This window comes from Podarcis muralis, chromosome 7 (genome assembly GCF_964188315.1).
Source record: "Podarcis muralis chromosome 7, rPodMur119.hap1.1, whole genome shotgun sequence".
Taxonomy (NCBI): domain Eukaryota; kingdom Metazoa; phylum Chordata; class Lepidosauria; order Squamata; family Lacertidae; genus Podarcis; species Podarcis muralis.
The window spans coordinates 30,041,496-30,061,591 of record NC_135661.1 but is presented as its reverse complement, the minus strand read 5'-3'; the positions used below and the strand labels follow the sequence as shown (position 1 = coordinate 30,061,591).

Genomic DNA, 20,096 nt, shown 5'->3' with positions numbered 1-20,096 from the left:
TGTTTGCAGGCAAGGTTAGTTCAGGACAATGTTGATCTTGTCTTATGATTTCATAAACAGATCCCAAATATACTCAAAAGAAGCTATGGTGTTTTGCTCATCCTTCAAATGGACATATCCTTTGCAAATTCTTGCATTTCAGTTGGCATTGGAATTTGATAAATCTCAAATTATACTGCAAGGTGGGCTAAACTGCCTGATGTGTCCAGCACGTTTTTGCTTGGGGAACACAAAGGCCTTGCTGCCCCTGTTCTTCCAATATATGGGTCAAACACTCTGCTATCTTCAGGATTACCCAGAGGCAAACCACTCCACTACATGTGCCAAGTGTGTGTATATCTGCGTCAGGGTGGTTTGGTGACTAGAGTGCCAGACCAGGACTTGGAGACCAGGGTTCAAATCCTCACTCAGCCATGAAGCTCCCTGGATGACCTCAGGTCAGTCACACTCTCTCCACAGGAGTGCCATGGGAATAAAGGGAATCATGTGGGTTGTAATCATATAGGAGGAAAAGGGGAGATAGAAATGTAATAAGAAATAAGAATGCAAGCAAAGAGAATATTAGGGCCTTGACAATGTTAAGCCTCTGCATGGAAAATTCTTCCCAGAGGCACTCAGCAGCCGTCTGTTTTTCTGCACCTCATAAAACTCTGATTCTTATTCCTGCCTTTGGTGCTTTAATTGCTTCTATTGCTGGTTTTGGGACGCGGGTGGCGCTGTGGGTAAAACCTCAGTGCCTAGGACTTGCCAATCGTCAGGTCGGCGGTTCGAATCCCCGCAGCGGGGTGCGCTCCCGTCGTTCGGTCCCAGTGCCTGCCAACCTAGCAGTTCGAAAGCACCCCCGGTTGCAAGTAGATAAATAGGGACCGCTTACTAGCAGGAAGGTAAACGGCGTTTCCGTGCGCTGCGCTGGCTTGCCAGATGCAGCTTGTCACGCTGGCCACGTGACCCGGAAGTGTCTTTGGACAGCGCTGGCCCCCGGCCTCTTAAGTGAGATGGGCACACAACCCGAGAGTCGGACACGACTGGCCCGTACAGGCAGAGGTACCTTTACCTTTATCTATTGCTGGATTTTAGCGCTGCTTTCCCTTAGTTCAGATTTTTTTGCCCCTTGAACTTTCCTGCAGAGGCAAGTGTTTCATGTGCCAATGGCAATCAGGGCCAGAAGCAAAAGTGGGTGGGACTAGAGTGGGCATACAATTTGTGCATGCTGGGAAAAGCAGTGGCATGTGCAATCCTGAATGCCAGCGCAAGACCTGCTCTTGGGCTGTGGGCCACTGCCAGGAAGAACCACAGGCTTGTAAAAGGGAAACGTGGCTGTTTTAACTGGTTGATAGCCCCAACAAGGCCAACTTTATTTTGATAACCACAAAGATGCAGAACTTTTATCCCCTCCATTATCCACCTAACATATTTACAACCTCAAACCTGGATCTCTGCTATGGCTCTCTTTTCCAGAACGAAGAGGACTGTCATTACTTGATGTCACCGAGAGGAAAAGTTCTTGGGGTTGCTGAACAGCTGTCCAGATTGTTGGCACCATAGAACTAACTGTAAGGAGAACCTTCACCAAACTGTCCTGTCAGCCTAGCCTGGTGAGAGGCATGACTGACAGCTCTGGCATCAGCTTCCGTTCTAAGGACCGGGGCAACCACTGCCTTTACAACAGTCTTGGCCAAATTGCTGCCCTCCAGGTATATTGGACTAACAGCTCCCAAGTGGCCAAGGCTGCACTAGCAGCTTGCATCATGCCACTCCCAGAGGTCCTAAGCCTTCCCTCTGCCCTTTTTTAGTTGAATGGCATTTTTTAGTATGTGTTGGCTAAATCCACCCTTTGGCTTATAAGTATCAGAAACACCAGAACCCTGTTTCCAAACCGCCATCAGGCAAGTGCCACATTTTCCAACTGTCACAGCACTAGGATAAAAAAGTTGCTTCCATCCAAATTTTGTCTTCCTAATCAACCCACTTAGGCACACTAAACCCACTCTTTATGGCAACTGCAGAATATACATATTGAAATCACACAAACCCTGTTCCACTCCAGTCAGCCTAGGAACTGGCCAGAGATGACAAGGATTGGAATCCAAAAGCAGCTGGTGGGATTGTGGGCAGGGGGTAGCTTCCCCTTCCCTGCAATATCTGCTGAATTAGCCTTTTAAAAAACCCAACTATAATAGAACTCTTTAGGGAGGAAAATGGGGTTTTTTTAGTGAACAAAATTAAGGAACAAGTGTCCCTTGGAAGTTTGCCAGTATAATTTCTTGGGTCTATAAATTTTAACATGATGAAGAAGTGATTCTTTGAGTAGCAAGTGTCTTTGGATGAAGGCCATGACATTCACAAGGAAACAAAACTGCCAATGTTCAAGATGAAAGTACACTTTGGGTCAGCCTTGTTTGCATCACATACTAGTAAGCTGGCAAGGATGGGGCTTGTCCATTTCCTCCCCATCGTTGGTGAAGCGGCCACAGTTGAAATCCAACTTAGGTAGCGCTGCTCAGCCACTTCATACTCTGATTTGCCCACGCCCACAGGAGGAGCCCATCTCCCTGCATAAGTGGGGCAGGACTAAGAATCCCACAAGGGCAGGCACAAGATGAGATCTGGTCCTTCCCCCATAAGTCTGTAATGGTGGACAGCTGCCCAACCAGTGCTGTGACACAATTGTGGCCTATTCCTGCTAGGGGTGCAAGTGAGTAATTGATCAAACAAACCCTGCCGCAGATAGGAAAAGTTTCTCTACACTATCGGCCTGTCTGTATAGAATTTGCTACTATGCACACAACCCACAACCCACCACACACACACCCAGACACAAGCCACCATCATTTCCGTAGGCTAAAGTGCACGATTGATCATTGTCTAGAATTTAACAATATTGCCATGGGGAGTAGGATTGGGAGGAGAAAGCAACAATCTAACAGGCTCAGTACCAACTTTGGTAGATAAGTTTTCACTTTGGGATGTAAGTCAGAAGCAGTTTTCTTTTTTCCCTGCTGACTTTGCCAAAAAGAAGGGGTGTTCCTGAGCAAAGAAACCCTTTAACCCTCCTGCAGGCGGGCGGGGGTCACTGAAAATAAGACAAATTGGGAAGTGGCCATGGAAGATTCGGGAGCAAATTCCATGAGCTCTACAGCGAGAGGATCCATGATTGGGGATTCCACCCCTAAGGCCTCTGTTGTCCAGGCTCCAGCACAGGAACTGCTCAGCCACCCCACACCAGTGTTCTTGTGCACAGCTGAAGAATTGTTTAACTGTCAGTTAAACAGCATAGCAGACACCCCTGTTCACAAAGACAGACAGGGGCGAAGTGTTTGCTCTGAAGAAGGTACTTTTGGGGTGCAAAGTTCAGCAGCCAGAGTTTCATTTTCCCACGCACATCAGAAATGGGGAAACACCACTAAGTCAGATGTTGAGAGCCGCAATGGTCTTCACCAGGGTGACCTGCGACTCAGACTCCATGGCGTTCTTATTATTGTCCGAGAGGTTGCTCTTGCTTCCTAGGACTTTCTGCCGGTGTCTGTCTTCCTGCCTCCGCTTCTTCTCCAGCCGCTGTTGCTTCTTCTCCTGCCTGTTAGACACCTGCCGGAGGGGAGAATTAGCAAAGCACTGAAGGAGGAGGACTGTGATTTAGAGGGATCCCCTAGGTAGCAGAGTCTGGGGGTGCAAGTGTCAGAAGAAGGCAGGGACCAAGGCCTAAACAGAGGGGATGTCAAGAAAGGCATGGACTTTGCCATTGTCCTGGATGAGCAGGAGGAGAGAGTGGCAGCACAACAAGCAAATAACAAAATGACAGCTGCTGCTTCAATCATTCTGTGGGAACTAGGGCTGTGCAACAGCTTTGGCCAAATTCAGAACTGAATTAGGCCAATTTTTCCCCTGTTCAGATTGGATGGAAGAAGCAACAAATCGCTCCGGAGCAAATTAGGCTGTCCCAGATCGATTCATGGCAATTTGTGCTGATCGGTAGCTCAACACAGCACTCAGAAAGCCAGACAGTTTTCAAACTGTTGCAGTTATTAATTATAACGCCATGTAAGAAGGACACCAGGGTTGGGAGCTGGAGGAAAGTTAGAATGCTATGAACAGGTCCAGACCAGATCCTATCTGGATTCACAAATCGGGACTACAAATCAGATCAGTGTGTCTAGGGTATGGGACAATAGGAATTAAGGGAATGACTGATTTGGCAAGACTGCAGTTTTAAAGATCACCCTTCCCCAACCTAATGCCTTGCAGGCGGTTTTGAGTACAATTCCCACCAGCTCTGGGACTGATGGAGTCATGAACCTGAAGGACACAAAGTTGGGGAAGGCTGTTTTGGATGAAGCATATGCATTGAAGGGATTTTTTTTAAAGTGATACCACCACAAGCCTGAGTGGAGTGTCTGGACAAGGAGCTGGATGGCAATGCTGGAAGGACAAGTCGGGAGAGAGCAGATCTCAGAATTTCTGCCTGGGATGTGACTCTGACACCATCCAGGCAGATTCCTCTGTGGAATCCCCCATTAAAAGTACCACTGCAAGGCAGTGGGAAACCCCAAGGCTCCCACAGAACTCCCTCATCCCCCTCCCCTTCAAGATACCTTTGGTGCCTGCTTTTTACTGGCTTGGTTTTCTTCCAGCGAGCTCATTTGGGGCTTGTTGTTTTCTATTTCCTGGCTCCCAAAAATCCTAGTGCCACTTCCATTCTCTTCCCACAGGGCTGGCCTGGGATGCAGTTTTGGTAGGTTTGTCTCCTGGGCTTCCTGGGCTTTCTCAGCATCTAGGAGAGGAACAGTGATTTGTCAGAGACCCATCCCGGGCCAAGGGGGTGGACTAGATTGCCCTTGGGGTCCCTCCCCATTTCACAATACTGATTCTAGAAGATGCAGTGGTTGGGCCATTATTGTGGAGTGGCAGAGGCAAGGAAATGGTAGCAAGGGAGAACCAGCAAACAGAAGGCTTAAGCCAGCCTGTCTCCCATCCATCCATTCCTTCCTGCAAGTGGTTCCCCCCCCAAGTGGGTTTATTTCCTGGACATGTAGCTGCCTGGAACAGGGTGCCTGTAAATGGGAAGCAGCAAGGAGGTGGGAGAGATAAGTACATCCCCCCACCCCCACCTGCCAGAGGAGGTTGTGGCAGACACCAACTTGGGCAGTTCTAGACAAGTAGGGCTATCAGTAGCTACTAGCCAGGATGGCTACATTCTCCCTCCACTATCAGAGGCATCATGTCTCTGAATAGCAGCCATTGCTGGAAACCGCAAGAGGGAAGAGTGCTCCAGCTTGCCAGTTTCCCACGGTCATCTGGCTAGCCCCTGTGAGAACAGGATGGTGGACTAGACAGAGATGGAACAGTGTGACCAGTACTGCTACACTGGGGATCAAGCCTAGGGGGCACTACAAGGTGTCACAATTATGATGTAGTGAATTGAACAGAAAGGAAGATGAGAGGCAGGAGGCATGAAATTTTGGCCTCACACAGGGCACCGCTGAAATTTGAAAGATCGAAGTCCACCCCCAGACTAGATGGACTCCCTTTGGCCTGATCCAGCACCCAGGCTCTTTTTAGGTCCTTATCCCTCCATATCTATTCCATCTCTGAAGTGGCAGGGCATGTTTGACAGGTGAGATTCATAATTCATAAGCCTCATAAGCCTCATAATCAAATCATAAGCCTCATAATTCTCCCTTAGTTAACCTATCAGGAAGATGCTGTGCACACAATGGAAGACTGTGGGCCAGGAACACTTAATTGCAGCCTCTGGAAGGCTCTTAGAATCATAGACTTGTAGAGTTGGAAAGGACACCAAGGGCCATCAAATCCAAACCCCTGCAATGCAGGGATGGGGGGGGGGGGCATGTTCCGCTTCCATGCTGCTTCCCTCCTTTATTTCAAACGGGCTGCTTTACTGTAATTGGTAATTGTGTGGCACGAGCAACCCACTACTCACGGAGCCTTTTCACTTCATTTATCTGACACACAACAAATATTGCAGACTCGATATTGTAGTCCTCCGTTTCAAGGATCCGGATGATTAAATCAGCATCCTGAAAAGCAAACAATATGTGCCGGGTAGACAGTGAATTTTACCATTGTACAGCAGGCTCGTTTCTGCACATAACCCTCTGTATTATACACCCAGGCAACCAAGAGGCGTTCTCAGAGTTCAAGAACATATTCTAGCAGGAAGAAACACTTAAGGAGGGAACGACGTATGGCAGATGTGGGCTGCAGCTTGGGGAGAGGGGGCTTAGCCTGGAGCCAACTAGGGGCACATTTAGCTCCTGGGGCTGAGGTTCCACCCCTGTCTTACAGCAAGAGAAGGAAATCTGTGGACCTCCAGACACTGTCAAGGGACAACTTCAATCATCCCTGACTACTGATGGGACTACTGGAACTGATGGGAGCTCAATTCCATTATCATCACCATCTGGAGGGCCTTGGGCTTCCCACCCTCTCACTGAGAGGCACCTCCACCAGCATTTCCCCAAGCAAAGGAATGGCACAGGCTCACCAGGCAGCCGGTTGCATTCCGCACTTTCTGGACAGCATCCTCAATTTCGTCTTGGACTTCCTCTTCTGATTCTGCTTCCTCCTTCTCTTTTTTATTACATTCGTTTCTGCACAACATCTGGAATGACAGGAAGGCATTGCAATATGTCATCCTATGTCATTGGGGGGGGGGGGGCACGGGTGGATCGTGTGAGCAAGGCCTGTCATTTATTCCACTGAAAATATTTTTAGGCCACTATTCAAACAAAATGGTGTGGAAAATATGGCTTACAAACTGGTTTACAAAAATACACAAATAAAACAAAATGGTTTACAAACGTTTTGTAACCCAGAATTGGCTTACATTTTGTAAACCAAAACGGTTTACAAAAATATACACAAATAAATAAACCTAGTGCCTTTCCGATGTAATTGGTCCCTCAGCAGGCAGACACGAGACCACCCAGGTGGGAAAGAGCCATGCACAGCTGCTCAAGGACTCCCCAGAGGCTTCTGCACATGGAAGTGTATGTGAGTGAGAGAAAGAGAGAAAGTGAGTGTCAGTGAATGTGTGTCTTCAACAATTTCAGTTGCAAGCCAGAATTATTCCCACCTGCCCAGCAGTTTCTGGAAGGAAAAATCACCAGGAAACGGGCTAAATGAACAGAAGATGGTTGCAGCACTGCATGAAACTGAGCAGCCACACGCTTCAGGGAGAGTGTCAATTCACCTTTGACAGTGGGTCAGAGTATCTGGTCCCTGCTATCAGAGATCCTTTTTTAGCTGGAGTTGCCAGGAACTACACCTGCTGCTTCTGCATGCCAAGCAAGTGCTCTACAGCTGAGCTAGGCATCCCTCCTAAACTCTTATCTTACCCAGCTTGGATAATTACATCTAAGTAGGCTCCCACCCACTGCTTGATTCATTCCACAACGTATGTTTTAACAGATTATGAAATCAGTTCAAATGCTTACTTTGCTTTTACAGCATCACTGTATTGCCAAGCTAAGCATCCACTGCTCACCAAAAAGAGAAAGCCCCATCCCAGGAACATCTCCAGAGAGTACCTAGCAGGGCCCAGAACAAACCTCCGTCTGTAGCCGGGCAGGAGCCTCAGAGTTGTCGTTAATCTTCCGGACGCTGTCATAGTGCTCGCCATATCGATATGCAATGTGCAGCTCTCGAGCGTTGCTTTTGTCTGTTCCACGAATCTGAGAAAGAAGAGTGGGTTGAGGAAGATGCATGATGAGAGACTGGTGCAAGTGGGGCTTTAAATCTGGATGCTTTCAAGAGCATTCAACTTCCTCCAAAAGAAGCAATGCCTTTACTGAGGCAAGTGCTTGCCATTTCCAGTGTGGATTCATGTGATTTATTGGTTCTACAGTTTCCATCTATCTAGCTCAGTGAAGGGGAGGCCGCAAGCCTCTCATAACTCTACCAAGAAGAACTCCCTTCTACCAGTTCCCCCATCCAGCACCTAGATCCTTAGCAAGGATGCGTTTCATGGGTCAGCTGTGTCAGAAATACCAATAAAAGGAAAGCCCAAATTTGGAGAGACTGAAGCCCAGCTTATAAGTATGTCAGAGGATTTCAGGACCAAAGGAAATATGAATGGTGACATTATTCCAATGTAATATTTGTAACATTTTGTACCAGCCACAATTCCAAACAAGTTGTCATAGACAGGCCTATGTGGGGTGCACTGAAATAATCTAATCTAGATGCCTATTTTGCATAGGAAAGGGACTGCCCCCCCATTCTCCAAATTTGGAAAATTATTGTTAGCCATACTGCAACAGGAGGAAAACTATATATTAACCAGAGTAATGGCAAATTATGACAAATTGAGTGTTTTGAGGCTTACCTGCCACAGAGGGGCATTGAGCTGGTGGATGACAACATTGACTTGATTGTTCTTTGCAAAGGCTACAATGGCATCGTTGCCAGCAAAAGTTCCAGGCTGTGCCAAATTGGCAACTGGAAAAGATAAGAAGAGAGGAGGAGAAGAAATGAAATGTACGTACATTGAAGGAGGACAAAAAGCAAATAAAAGAAAGATGCTACACAGATAAGGCAATGGCAACAGCACAGAACAAAAGACCCTTTGAGAAGGACAAGTGAAGTTGCCAAAGGGACAGTCACTTGGAGTAATGCCAGGCAGCCAAGACCTGCAGGATCCCATTCAGCTCCTGATGGGGTACATGGAGATGTTTTATCTATAAACCTGTGTCACTGACAACATTCACTCCCAATTTAAAGCAAATATGGGACTCTGAAACAGTTTATGACTATGTGTGGAAATATTAATGGTTCTCCTATAATGATAGAATGTGAATGTAGGCTGAGACTTATTCTGATGCAATGCATTGGAGTACACACATTTTTTCTTCCAAAGGCCTCCAAGTGTTGGTATGTATTGTATAGGGTTACCATATTTCAAAAAGTAAAAACCCCAAGAGATATTGAGCGTCTAGCTTTTTTTAGACAAACCCCAAAGTTGTTGAGCTCTTTCTTACAAAAACGCAAAAAAGCCAACATTTTTCAATTGACTTGCCAGGACAAACCACCACCTTTCAGAAATTCCCCCCTTTCATCAATTCTGCCTTTGAGATCCCCGGAATTATTGCAGCACTAGTATTGTACACAAGTCCCACAATTCAAACAGGCTTCCTTAACTTGCCATCTTCCAGATGTTTTGGAAGATTCTCAGCGGCCCCAGACAGCAACTGTGGAAATTATAATCCAAATATTTGGAAAGTGGCAAGGTGAGGAAGGCGGAGTTAGACAAGCATTTTTAATAGTTCAACAGCAACAACAGTAGTAGCACAGCAGGGCGAGACAAACATAAGAGCACAATAGGAGAATATATATTAAACTAAATGCCTGGGAAAATAAAAACAGACATGTCCTAGGCAACCTTTCTAGGTTTTGAATGTGACCTCAACATTCAGACCCTGATGCCAAGCCATAAAGCAGGAGTGGCTAACTCCCATCAGGCCCAAGCAAGAGTCAGGGATGCCAGGAATTGCAGTCCAGCACCCTCTGAGGGTCACAGGTTAGCCACCCCTGCAATGGAAAGCTTTAAATATAAGCACCAGCACTTTGAACAGAGCTTAGAACCAGTGCAATACACAGGGCCGTCTTAAGCATATCTGGCGCCGTGGTGCAAAGATACCTCCGGCACCCCGTTTCCCAGAGTTGTTGACTTGTTGACCTTTTCCAAGCCTCTGCGGAGATCACTCTCCTCCCACAGAGGGTTGGGAAGGAAGCTGCAGTCCGCTAGTCATATAGTTGGCAGGGCACAGTTTCCATCCTAAGCCTCTGCAGTGATTGCTCTCCTCCCGCGGGGGCTTGGGAGGCAAGCTGCATGCCCGCCAGTCATATGGTTGATGGGGCACAGCTGACGGGCGTGCAGGGAAAGGAGAGGTCGTCGGCAAACCTGTGCTGCTCCTCCACTCGCTGGGGCGCCCCTGAGAAGCCAGAGACCTGGCGCAACGCGCCAGTAAGCCCAATAGGAAAGACGGCTCTGGCAATACATATTCCCGCTGGCTGATCCCACTTAGCAGCCTAGCAGCCTGTATTTTGGACAAACAGCACTCAAAAGCAGCAGTAGGCACAACTTCCGCCTCTCACAAAGGGCACCCACCGTGTTTCTCAAAAGGAACATCATCCTCCACAAAAGGCTCAAAGTCCTCCCGTTGCTTTATCATGTAGTCCACAGTTTCCTGGCGGTGTTTGAGGTGGTCTCGGGAGTGACCTTCAAGCTGGTCCCCAAGAGCCCGGAACAAGCAGTTCCTGTGTGAAGACATTAACAATTCAGGACTGAATCAACACAGGCCCATAAGAAGCTGTCTTACCCCCGAGTTAGGCCACTGGTGCATCTAGCTTTACACTCATAGGCAGCAGCAGGTCTCCAGAATTTTCCACAGGGGTCTCTCTCAGCTCTACCTGAAGATGCCAGTATTGATCCTGGGACCTTTTGCATGCAAAGCAGGTGCCATGGTCTTACTAAGCTTTTTTGTCAAATCACACTATACAAGGTTTTCCCTCCAGTACGATACAGATTTGGATGTCTGTCTAGCCAAGCATACATCCCTGATCCTCACATTTCCTTTTATGTGTTTATAATCATCATACTGCTTTTTTTAAGGATCCCAAAAATACCTTAAACGAACTGATACCTGGGTTTGCTTATTTCCTCCTCTATCCCAATCCATTTTCCTTTTGTGCTGCACCCAGTGCTTTTTTTCTTTAAAAAATGTTTAGGAGTACTGTACTGTACTCTCATTTTGACTCAAGAAAGTCACCATTTTCTAGTTCAAATCGGGGAAAATACAGTAAATGGACAAAAGTACAGAAATACACAAAATGTTTAGGGGTATGCATCCCCCTGCGTCCCCACAGAAAAAAAGCACTGGCTGCACCTTTTTAGACTGCCAGCCTGGGAACAGGGAGAGTCTTTTTTCCCCTTTTAAACTTTTTAGAGCATTCTGTAAGCTATTCTTGCAAGCCTTTTTTTAGCTAAAAAGCAGGAGAAAGATTCTTTGCATAAATAAATATGGGAGAAATGGATAAAGATGGCAGGCCTTGGGGAAGGAGCAGGGAGTATACGGTAATTCTGCTTCCTTTTCCAACGTGCTCCTTTAATGCATCTAAAGAAAACAAGGAAATTCAACAGCAGCTTTTTCCCCACAACTTCCTACCAGGGAGAGAAGGAAAGCTTTACATGCCAGACTCCTGACTGTTTTGAGCTTGATAAAAGCACAGGGGCCTTTTAAAAACGCCAGAAAATAAGCTGACAATGCTAAAGAAAGATATTGGGAACGGGGTCTTGGCTCAGAACGTTTGCTGGGCCGTATGGGCGGAGCCACTGAGAGTGGGCGGAGTTTGCTTCTAGACATCAAAGTTGAGGGACGGAACAAAGCAACCACTGGCGCCTCAGCTGCCGTGGCTTGGAACCCTCGCGCGCAGAGGGCGGCTGTGGGCGGGGCGTAGGGGTTGTAGGCGGGTGTAGCTTAGATCTGCCTCTCGCGAGCAGGAGCCGTTGCGGTGGGCGGAGTTTCAAAGCTGAGAGGGCGGGGCATGGCTCACCCGTCGCCCGGCACCTCCCTGAGGCGCAGCCCGAGCGCCTGCAGCTGCCCGGCCAGGCCTCCCTCGCCCTCGGCCTGGGGTCGGTTCCGCCTTTCGCGCGCCAGCGCCCTCCGAGCCGCTCGCTCGTCCCGTTTCCGTTCCGTCTCCGCCTTCCCCGGCCGGGCCTTCGCCGCTTGCTTGCGGGACATCGTCGCGGGAGAGCCCGAAAACCGGCTCCTGTCAGTCGGCGGCGAACGCTGTTCTCGCTACTGCGCCTGCGCGCCACGCCCACTTCCGCCTGACGCGGAAGCAACTAATGAAGGGGGGTCATAGAGAAATGGATTGCAGAGCGGTCATCTGACGCGTGGATCATAGAGAACAGGACCAGAGCGGTCACCTGGCCTGCGGGAAGCCCGTTGGGACCTTAAAAAGGGGATGTGTTTCATGGGCGGGATTTGCTTGCCGCTAGATGATCCTTGTGGTGTCTTCCAACTCTACAATTCTATGATTCTATGATCAGATTCTTCCGCCATCCCTCGTGGAGCTCATACAGATACTTAGGCTGAGCTCTCAGCTTCTAACTGCTTTATGATCATCTAGCAGTTGGATCTCTGGCTAGCCAGAGATTATTTTACAAGCTACCTGGCTGTGATCTCCCTTGAAGCAATTGGAACCATTCATGCCACCCAGTGGCGTAGCGTGGGGGGTGCGGGGGGGGGGGTCGGCCGCACCGACCGCAACATCTTGAGGGGGGGCGCGCTCGCACTCGCAGCTCTCTGCCCTTACCTGGCTCACTCACTCTAGGGGGCGCAAATTACTTGCCTTGCCCCGGGTGCTGACAACCCACGCTACGCCACTGATGCCACCTTGTCATCCAACTCTAAAAGCCAAGCCATCCTTTACCAGCTGGAATCATGTGTTGCTCCCGAATCAATCTTTTCCTCAGTTTATCACCCCGACCTCTGTACTTTATTTATTGCCTTGTTTTCTTATTAGCTCCTGCAGACGTTAATAGAATTTGCCCAGTTTCAGGATTAGTCCTTCTGGTTCTTTCCAGTCGATTTCTAGTTCTGGGTGTCTCAAAAGACAGAGGGAGATACGTGGAAGAAGGACACAGTCAGAATTAAAAGCAGTTGTAGAACAATATAGTGGGGGTGGTTTTAAGGTGCTGTAACAAACCCACTATTTTCTTCCTTTTGAGACCCATGGCACATGTTCACCCCTGTGAGGGGCACGTACTCCAGTTGATTGAGACCAGGTAACCTCCAGACTAGATTATTGCCACGTCTTATACATGTGGCTCTTTTGAAGATCTCAGAAAAAATTAATTCAAAGTACAACTGCTAGGCTGCTAATTGGGGGAGTGGAGTGGACAAATGGATCACATCTCATCAGTCCTTTAACAACTGGACTGGCTGCTTGCCTTTTTTTAATGAGCACAATTTCAAGGGGCTGCTGCTAATCTTTGAAAGCCTAAACAGCATAAGTCATATAATCTAATTAACAAATCATCAGTAAAATTATTTATTATTATTATTTATTGAATTTATATACCACCCTATACGCACCCACAGGTCTCAGGGCAGTTCACAGGATAAAATCAGAATATAAAACCACTAAGTACATAATCAAAATAAAAACAACCCAATAACTCACAATGTTAAAATGTTGTTCATATGAGTTGCAAGAGTTTCCTTCAGGATTCAGCTCTCTGCTCCCAGGGTCTCCAGAAGTTAAATATCTGAACAGGAAATTGGCATATGAACATAGCCTGCTGGATCAGGCCCATGGCCCATCTGGTCCAGCATCCTTTTTCCCCAGTGGCCAACCAGACCAAGGAGAAGCCCTCACCAGGTGGCAGAAAGGGAGATTCAGCAGGGACTTTTGCTTGAGGAGAAACCCTTGCAGAGCTTCACCCCCACTCCCACCATGGAGGCAAGCAAGGGGCATTTCCCGGGCATCAAAACATCTCCGGCTGCCCCTGTATGCACATGCACTCAGAAATAAGTTCCATCAAATTCAAAGGGGCTTCTCCCCATGTGGGTGGGTGTGGAGGTCTGGTGGCTTAGACCCCATTGCTTAGCCTCTGCCTTTGTCCTGGATTGTGACTGAGGTCAGCAAAAATCTGTCAATTCCCCCCCCCCCCCCGGTTTCTCATTTTCCCACTCTTAAATTCAGCACCCAACGTTTCTTAGTTTGCAAATTTAAAAAACTAGTTCTCATGAAAATTCAGCATTTTAGTGCCTATTTCTCCTGTATGCAATCTTGACTGATATACAAATTCTTGCAAAACAATTTCCCCTTCTATAAAGGGTTGTATGCTATTATATTAATATACACTTTACCCTAGCATGTGCATCTCTTGGCTAGAGAACTGCTTTGCAAAATTCAGAGAACTACACATTTCAGAGGACAGTGGTGCTTCACTGAGCATGTTTCAAAAGGCGCAAATTAAGATTGTTTTCCTTCTAAATGTAGGCCAAATTGAATTCCTTCACCCCTAATTGTGGCCCTGATGTTTTCACACTGCACCAGCTGCAAGCCATAATGCACCTTATATATACTTCAATCAAAAATACCCACTTTAATAGTGTTTCCATGCGCTCTGTCTTCTGTCACAGTGTTCCATTGCACCAGAAGCTGTTTAGTCATGCTGGCCACATGACCTGGAAAGCTGTCTGTGGATAAACGCCGGCTCCCTTGGCCTGAAAGCGAGATGAGCGCCGCAACCCCATAGTAACCTTTGACTGGACTTAACCATCCAAGAGTCCTTTACCCTTTTTTTTAAACCTTACTTATTTACTATTTCTTACTTACCTTTTACAAATACAGTACCTGTGGATTTAGGCATAGAAGAAAACAGACCAGATATGTATACTTTGTAGTTAAACAAAGATATTAACATTTATTAAAGATTATTATTAATACTACATAATGAGATTATACTTGCTAGTAAGTAAATGTGATTTAAACATCAGATGCAATATGTTATTGCTGCCTTAAATAGATGTTACAAGAATGCTGGTGTTGCTTTAAGAAGATGGCTAGGTGTCTGCTGCTGTTCCTTTTCAGCCAGGAATGGAAAATATTTGGCCCTCCAAATGTTTTTGGAATCCAACTCCCACAGCCCCAGCCAATATGGCCAGGGCTCAATGGAGTTGTAGTCCAGAGAGGTGCAGGTACTGCTATGCAATAACCAGGTATCATTCCCAACTCTACCTCAGTTAATTCAGATATGCTTGGAGCGCTTCACTTGAAGTCTGGTCAGGTTCACTTCCCCTCAGTTATCTGGCAGGCTTCCCTGAGGTCACCACCAGGAGTCTTCACTCTGGTCAGGAGCTTCTTCAGATGACTTGCCTAACAGCTGATTCACTGGGCTCCATTCTTCCCCAAACCTATTACAGGAGACCTCCTCTCCTCTCTCACAGACCTTCCTGGCTTCAGGCTCCTCTGCTTCCCTCTTCCAGAGTCTTCTTAAGATCCTCACTGAACTTCACAGCCCCCCTAGGACTGTTCAACTGACCTCCAAACGGCACTGATCCTGGCCTTATATTCCCTGCAGCTGGTAGCCCACAACCAATCAACTTGCTTCCGATGCATGTCCGAGCCCCCCATTGGCCTAAAGTCCCAATGGGCTTGAACGGAATGGCCACCAGAAGACCAATCGTAGTTGACCACTTTGGGATGCTGATGCTGTTGCTCTGCATACAAAAGCTGGAACCTGCCAGCACCATGGCAATGGTAAGCAACTGTGGCAGTTTAACTGCCATTTGCAAGGCTCCCAGCAGGCCTTGCATACCAGCTATTCCCAGCCTAGTGCCCTCGTTCTAGACTATCAGCCCCAGCCAGCGCAGCACAGCTGAAGGAAGTTTGCAACCCAAACCGTCTCACGCATCATGTGTCTGTTTTTAAGAACATAAGAAGGGACTGCTGGATCAGACCCATTTTACCCAGCGTCCTCTTCACATAGTAGCCAACCAGATGTCCATTAAGGGAAGCCTGCAAGGAGGGCATGAGTGTAATTCCCAGCAGCCTCTGGCAATGGAGGTGGAACACAGCCATTGGTAGTCTTAATCCTCCATAAATTTGGCTGGTGCTCTGTTATTTCTCATAAAATCCATATACCTGTACCTCTTAATTGTAAAAACAAACGAAGTGGTGTACAAAAAGAATAAAACAATAAGATTATCAGTCAAAAAGTTAAAAACAGAACATTCAAAAATAAAATCACCAACGAGCTAAAAACAGATTGAAACACATTTCAACATTCTAGGTATGTGGGTAGACTTGTCTAATCAAAAATGTTTTTAGCAGGAGCTGAAAAGCGTACAGTGAAGGCTCCTGCTTGATGTCAACAGGCAGGGAGTTCCAAAGTGTAGGTTTTGCCACACTAAATGATTTCTTACAAAGGTAAAACAAGTATTAGGTCGCACCTGTAACAATGCCAGTTCTGTAGATTGAAATGGTCGAGTGGGTTTATATGGAGTAAGGCGATCGCACGGGTCAAGTAGGTCCAGGTTAAAGCCATCCATGTTGGTGACCATCCCTACCTCTTCTGGAAGAAGGTTCCATAGTTTAATAATTGCAGTGTGGGAAACTTTCAGGCAACAGAGGTGATGTGACTTGCTCTCATTCTCCAGGAGGGGAGAGAACCACAGAGGCTGCTGCACCTCCACTTTGGGTTGAAGCAAAGCACCCCAGCTAAGGCCAGTCCCAAGCCCATGGTGATGCAGATGGCCCACTTCAACAGCCCCTGATCCAAGATAGGTAGAATGAGGGCCGCGAGCAGGGCTGAGAGCAGCAGAAGGAAGACTAGCCTCTTGGCAGCCACCCTGACATTATCGCTGCTGCCGCCATCATCTGGGTTGACGTGGAAAGTGCCACGAGCCAGCGGCTTCTCTCTCCGAGCATCCAGAGGAAAGAGACCCTCTGCATTCCAGCCAGGGTTTGGCAAGGGCTCAAGAACGGCTTGCTCCTTATCGCGGAGGCTGCAGATAAGGCCCCCAAAGACGAAGGTGGCTTTTCGGCAGATGGGGCAGATAATTTCCCACGTCTTCCCGTTGTTCCTCAGGATAAGCTTCAGGCAGATGGCGCAGAAGACATGCTGGCAAGCCAGAAGTTTTGGCAGTCTGCTAAGACTGTACCGGTTAAAGCAGATGACACAGTCTGTGTCTGCAGCTGGGACTGCAGAGGAGCATCTAAGGTCCACTTTCTCTGCAGGGCTGTCTGGAAGAGTCACTACCCAAAAGGCTGGAGGGAAAGAGTTTGGCGGGTTCGTGTCCAGAGCCGGTTGATTTGGGGCACCTAGGCCGGGTTGTCCCACAGGAGAGGCTGGGCCCTCTGAGCCTGAAATTCCAACGATGCGTCCTATATCACCTGTATTTTGCATTTCTTCTTCAGGAGAATCTGTGTTTTGCATTCCTTCCGCTGTTTTCAGAGATTTGCCGTGGTCTGTTCCTTCTTTAGCTCGTCCAGGAGAGGAACTTTCGCTTTCCAACAAGCATCTGCAGGGAGGAATGAGATCTTGCTGCGCTCATCTCTGGCTGCACAGTAACCGCTGCAGTTTCCATGATGCTTTACTGGTATTGATATGAGCGATTATTAGTGAGTTGGCTTTCAGCCATGCTGATGTCAGGAAAATAATGCTAAGAAGGATGTTAATCAGTAACGCCACACAGCTCCCTGGGTTCCTGGTGCTTGGCAATAACACCGAATTATTCTGCCCTTGATTCTCCCAGCCATCAAAATATGTAATGTCCATATCAGTGGCCACCAATATTTTATTGTTCTCTGAAGTGTAAGTGCTTTATGGCTCTTATCTAGCCTGCACACACAGGCATCACGATAGGCTGGATCCTATCGTACCCTCCAAGCTCCATAGCTGAGAAACAGTGGGGACACACAAACTACAAAGATTGCTTCCTCCTTGGCTCGTATCCGTGCTGGTTGGTGACCACTGGGTCTGGTGGTGCTGCCAAGGGAGCCTCTGGAAGCAGCACCAGTTTGCTCTGGGTTCTACCCCACCACTTGCAAAGATACAGTACTGTGGACACCTAAGGAAAGGACGGCCTCAGAAGGTTGCCCAGAAAGGAATGTGATTCTCGGGCTGAAAATGGTTCTTTATCCCAGCTTAAGCCACCCATTTCTCTCCCCCCCCCCTCCCTCCCTCTCTCCAGCTGTTGCCATGTGCCATTTTCACCTTGCTGGAGGACTTTCAAAACAGAGGCTCCTGACTGCTACTGTGCTTATCTCCGATGCGGTATTTCTGCATGCAATTTTTTCCCATTAATGTTTAAGCGAGACTAGTTGGCGGATGATAAAAAGCGCAGGGGATCAAACGGAAGTGTGAAGATCCCTGGGGCCGGGCGAGGGGTGGGGAAGTCCTGGTGTGGGGGAACAATCAACGTCACCTCCTTCGGGGACCTGCCTTTTTCCCCCTTCTGCAAAAGAGACCCAGGAGAATGGAGAGGCTCACACTCTCCCTAGTTTCTCTCTCTGCCGTTTCTGTTTCCAAGCCAAGTGAGAGAGCAGAATGAAATGAAGACATTGGTGCCAGTTTTGCCGCAAGTTTCTACCTCATCCTGTCTTCTGCAAGAAAGACACCCTGAGGTGTCTGATGTCAGGGGTGGGCAAGCTTCTTTCTGTTGAGGACCACTTTGTTTTGGGGGTACTCTGTCAGGGTCCACATGCTGGCAGCAGGATAGGCTGAAGCCACCACTTGGCAGAGACTAGAGACTAATCTGTATACCCCATTTTTACTCTCTTTCTGCCACCCATTTTCCTCTCTTCTTCTGGCACAGCTCTCTCGCTTCATCTGCCATCCAGTGGTCACTTTGAGAATTACACAGCATTGATTGAAAGAACGAGGACTTTTTAAACTGAAATTGAGAAGTCCCCCGTTTTGAATCTCCAACCTTCTAAGGAACTTGGGGCATGGCCTTTTGTTTTTGATCTGATTTTCATTCTGTGTGTATATACAGCATGATCCCCCCCCTTAAAAATCTGAAATATCTTAGCCATCTCTTCGTATCTTATTTAGAACCAATGAAGGACTAGGAAATGATGGAACAGCAAAGAAACAGAAGGATAATATGTCTAACAGTCTCTTGGAATAAAATGTATATAAAAAGGAGGAGGGACCTGTGCAATAAGACAATAAAATAATCAGTAAAGACAGTGTTATAGAAAAAATAGGGGGATTGGCTTTGCTGCCCAACTCCCAAGGGACTGAGTCCCCTAAGTCCATGATCAGTCAGAGATGAATGGACGGAAGCAAGATCCATGGAAGGCAGGCAAGGCAGATCTTTATTTTTCTGTTGCAACAAAGTTCCCGCTCCTCATTGCAAGGAGGTAGGAGAGACCCAGAACAATGGTGCACAAACACCTATAAAGACTTTTGAAATTGCCCACTCTGTAGCCCAAGACCACCCCCCCCCAAACATCATGCATACATCACAGAAGGAGGCGGTCTCCAGCAGAATTTTGAGAGTGTTGCTTCTCTCCTGTCTGTCAGGATACCTGATCATGCCTTAAAAGGTAAAGGTACCCCTGACCATTAGGTCCAGTCACGGATGACTCTGGGGTTGCAGTGCTCATCTTGCTCTATTGGCCGAGGGAGCCGGCATACAGCTTCTGGGTCATGTGGCCAGCATGACTAAGCTGCTTCTGGCGAACCAGAGCAGCGCACGGAAACGCCTTACTTGATTGCATTTTCTGGGTAGCCTGGCGGCCCTGGCCATTCCTTTGAGATGGTAAATACTTTAGTTCCCGAATCTCTTACACATATTGATAGTTTGCTCAGCCTAACAGATACTTGCCAGACTGTATTTGCAGGGAGGTGTAAGCCCATCCAGTCCAAAGACAATTGGAAAGCTTTCCCCATTTCCTTCCTCCTTGCAGATAAATATTTGAGGTCACTTTGGGAGAGTCAAAATGGCTTCAGGATTGCTCTCCTGTACTGTTTCAGACACGTGGTTTATATACAGGGTAAGTCCTTTAAAAGAGGCCCCGTGGATACAGAGTACACATGTTCCATGGGGCCTCTTTTTAAAGACTCATCCTGTGCTTCTGTATGTTTGTTTGCCTTGTATATTTATGAACATTTATTCTGCATTTGAGACTGTAGAATTTTTATAACAACAGTTAAAAGCAGCCATTTAACACATTTTTTTAATAAAACCCCCCTGAAATCAATGATATTCTAAAGACAGATGATAACACGTCAACAGTTTACATGTCTAGGTAGGCTTGTATATGGAGTGTATATGGAGTAAGGCAATCTCACAAGCAAAGTGGTCCCATGTTTACCATGTTGCTGAGGGTTTATAGGTACTAACAATCTCAAACTGGCCCAGGAGAAAACCGGCAACCAGTGCTGCGGGGTGGGGGGGGGGGCTCACTCCTGTCAGCCACTGTGCTGCAGCATTCTGCACTAACTGCAGCTGTCAGTTCAAGCACAATGCAAGCCCCACATAGATCACATTGCTGTAATCCAGGCTTGAAGTAAATAGTGCCTGAACTCCTGCAGCCAGGCTTTCCTGGCCCAG

At 47.5% G+C, this 20,096-nt stretch overlaps 2 protein-coding genes across 2 annotated transcripts; both read right to left on the bottom strand.

Annotated features, from left to right (window-relative positions):
• Positions 1-1,318: 1,318 nt before the first annotated feature.
• OTUD3 (OTU deubiquitinase 3) lies at positions 1,319-11,838 on the bottom strand. The gene is made up of 8 exons (XM_028740401.2): positions 11,572-11,838; positions 10,127-10,275; positions 8,345-8,457; positions 7,569-7,691; positions 6,503-6,619; positions 5,939-6,035; positions 4,590-4,768; positions 1,319-3,585 (listed from the first exon to the last, which is right to left on the bottom strand). Exons 1-8 carry the CDS (start codon positions 11,757-11,759, stop codon positions 3,409-3,411), a joined length of 1,143 nt encoding a protein of 380 aa, XP_028596234.2. The 5' UTR covers positions 11,760-11,838; the 3' UTR covers positions 1,319-3,408.
• A 2,452-nt stretch (positions 11,839-14,290) lies between these two features.
• Positions 14,291-19,547, bottom strand: LOC114602323 (E3 ubiquitin-protein ligase RNF186-like). Its single transcript, XM_028740402.2, has one exon. The coding sequence runs from the start codon at positions 16,967-16,969 to the stop codon at positions 16,151-16,153; it is 819 nt and encodes a 272-aa protein (XP_028596235.2). The 5' UTR covers positions 16,970-19,547; the 3' UTR covers positions 14,291-16,150.
• Positions 19,548-20,096: the final 549 nt, after the last annotated feature.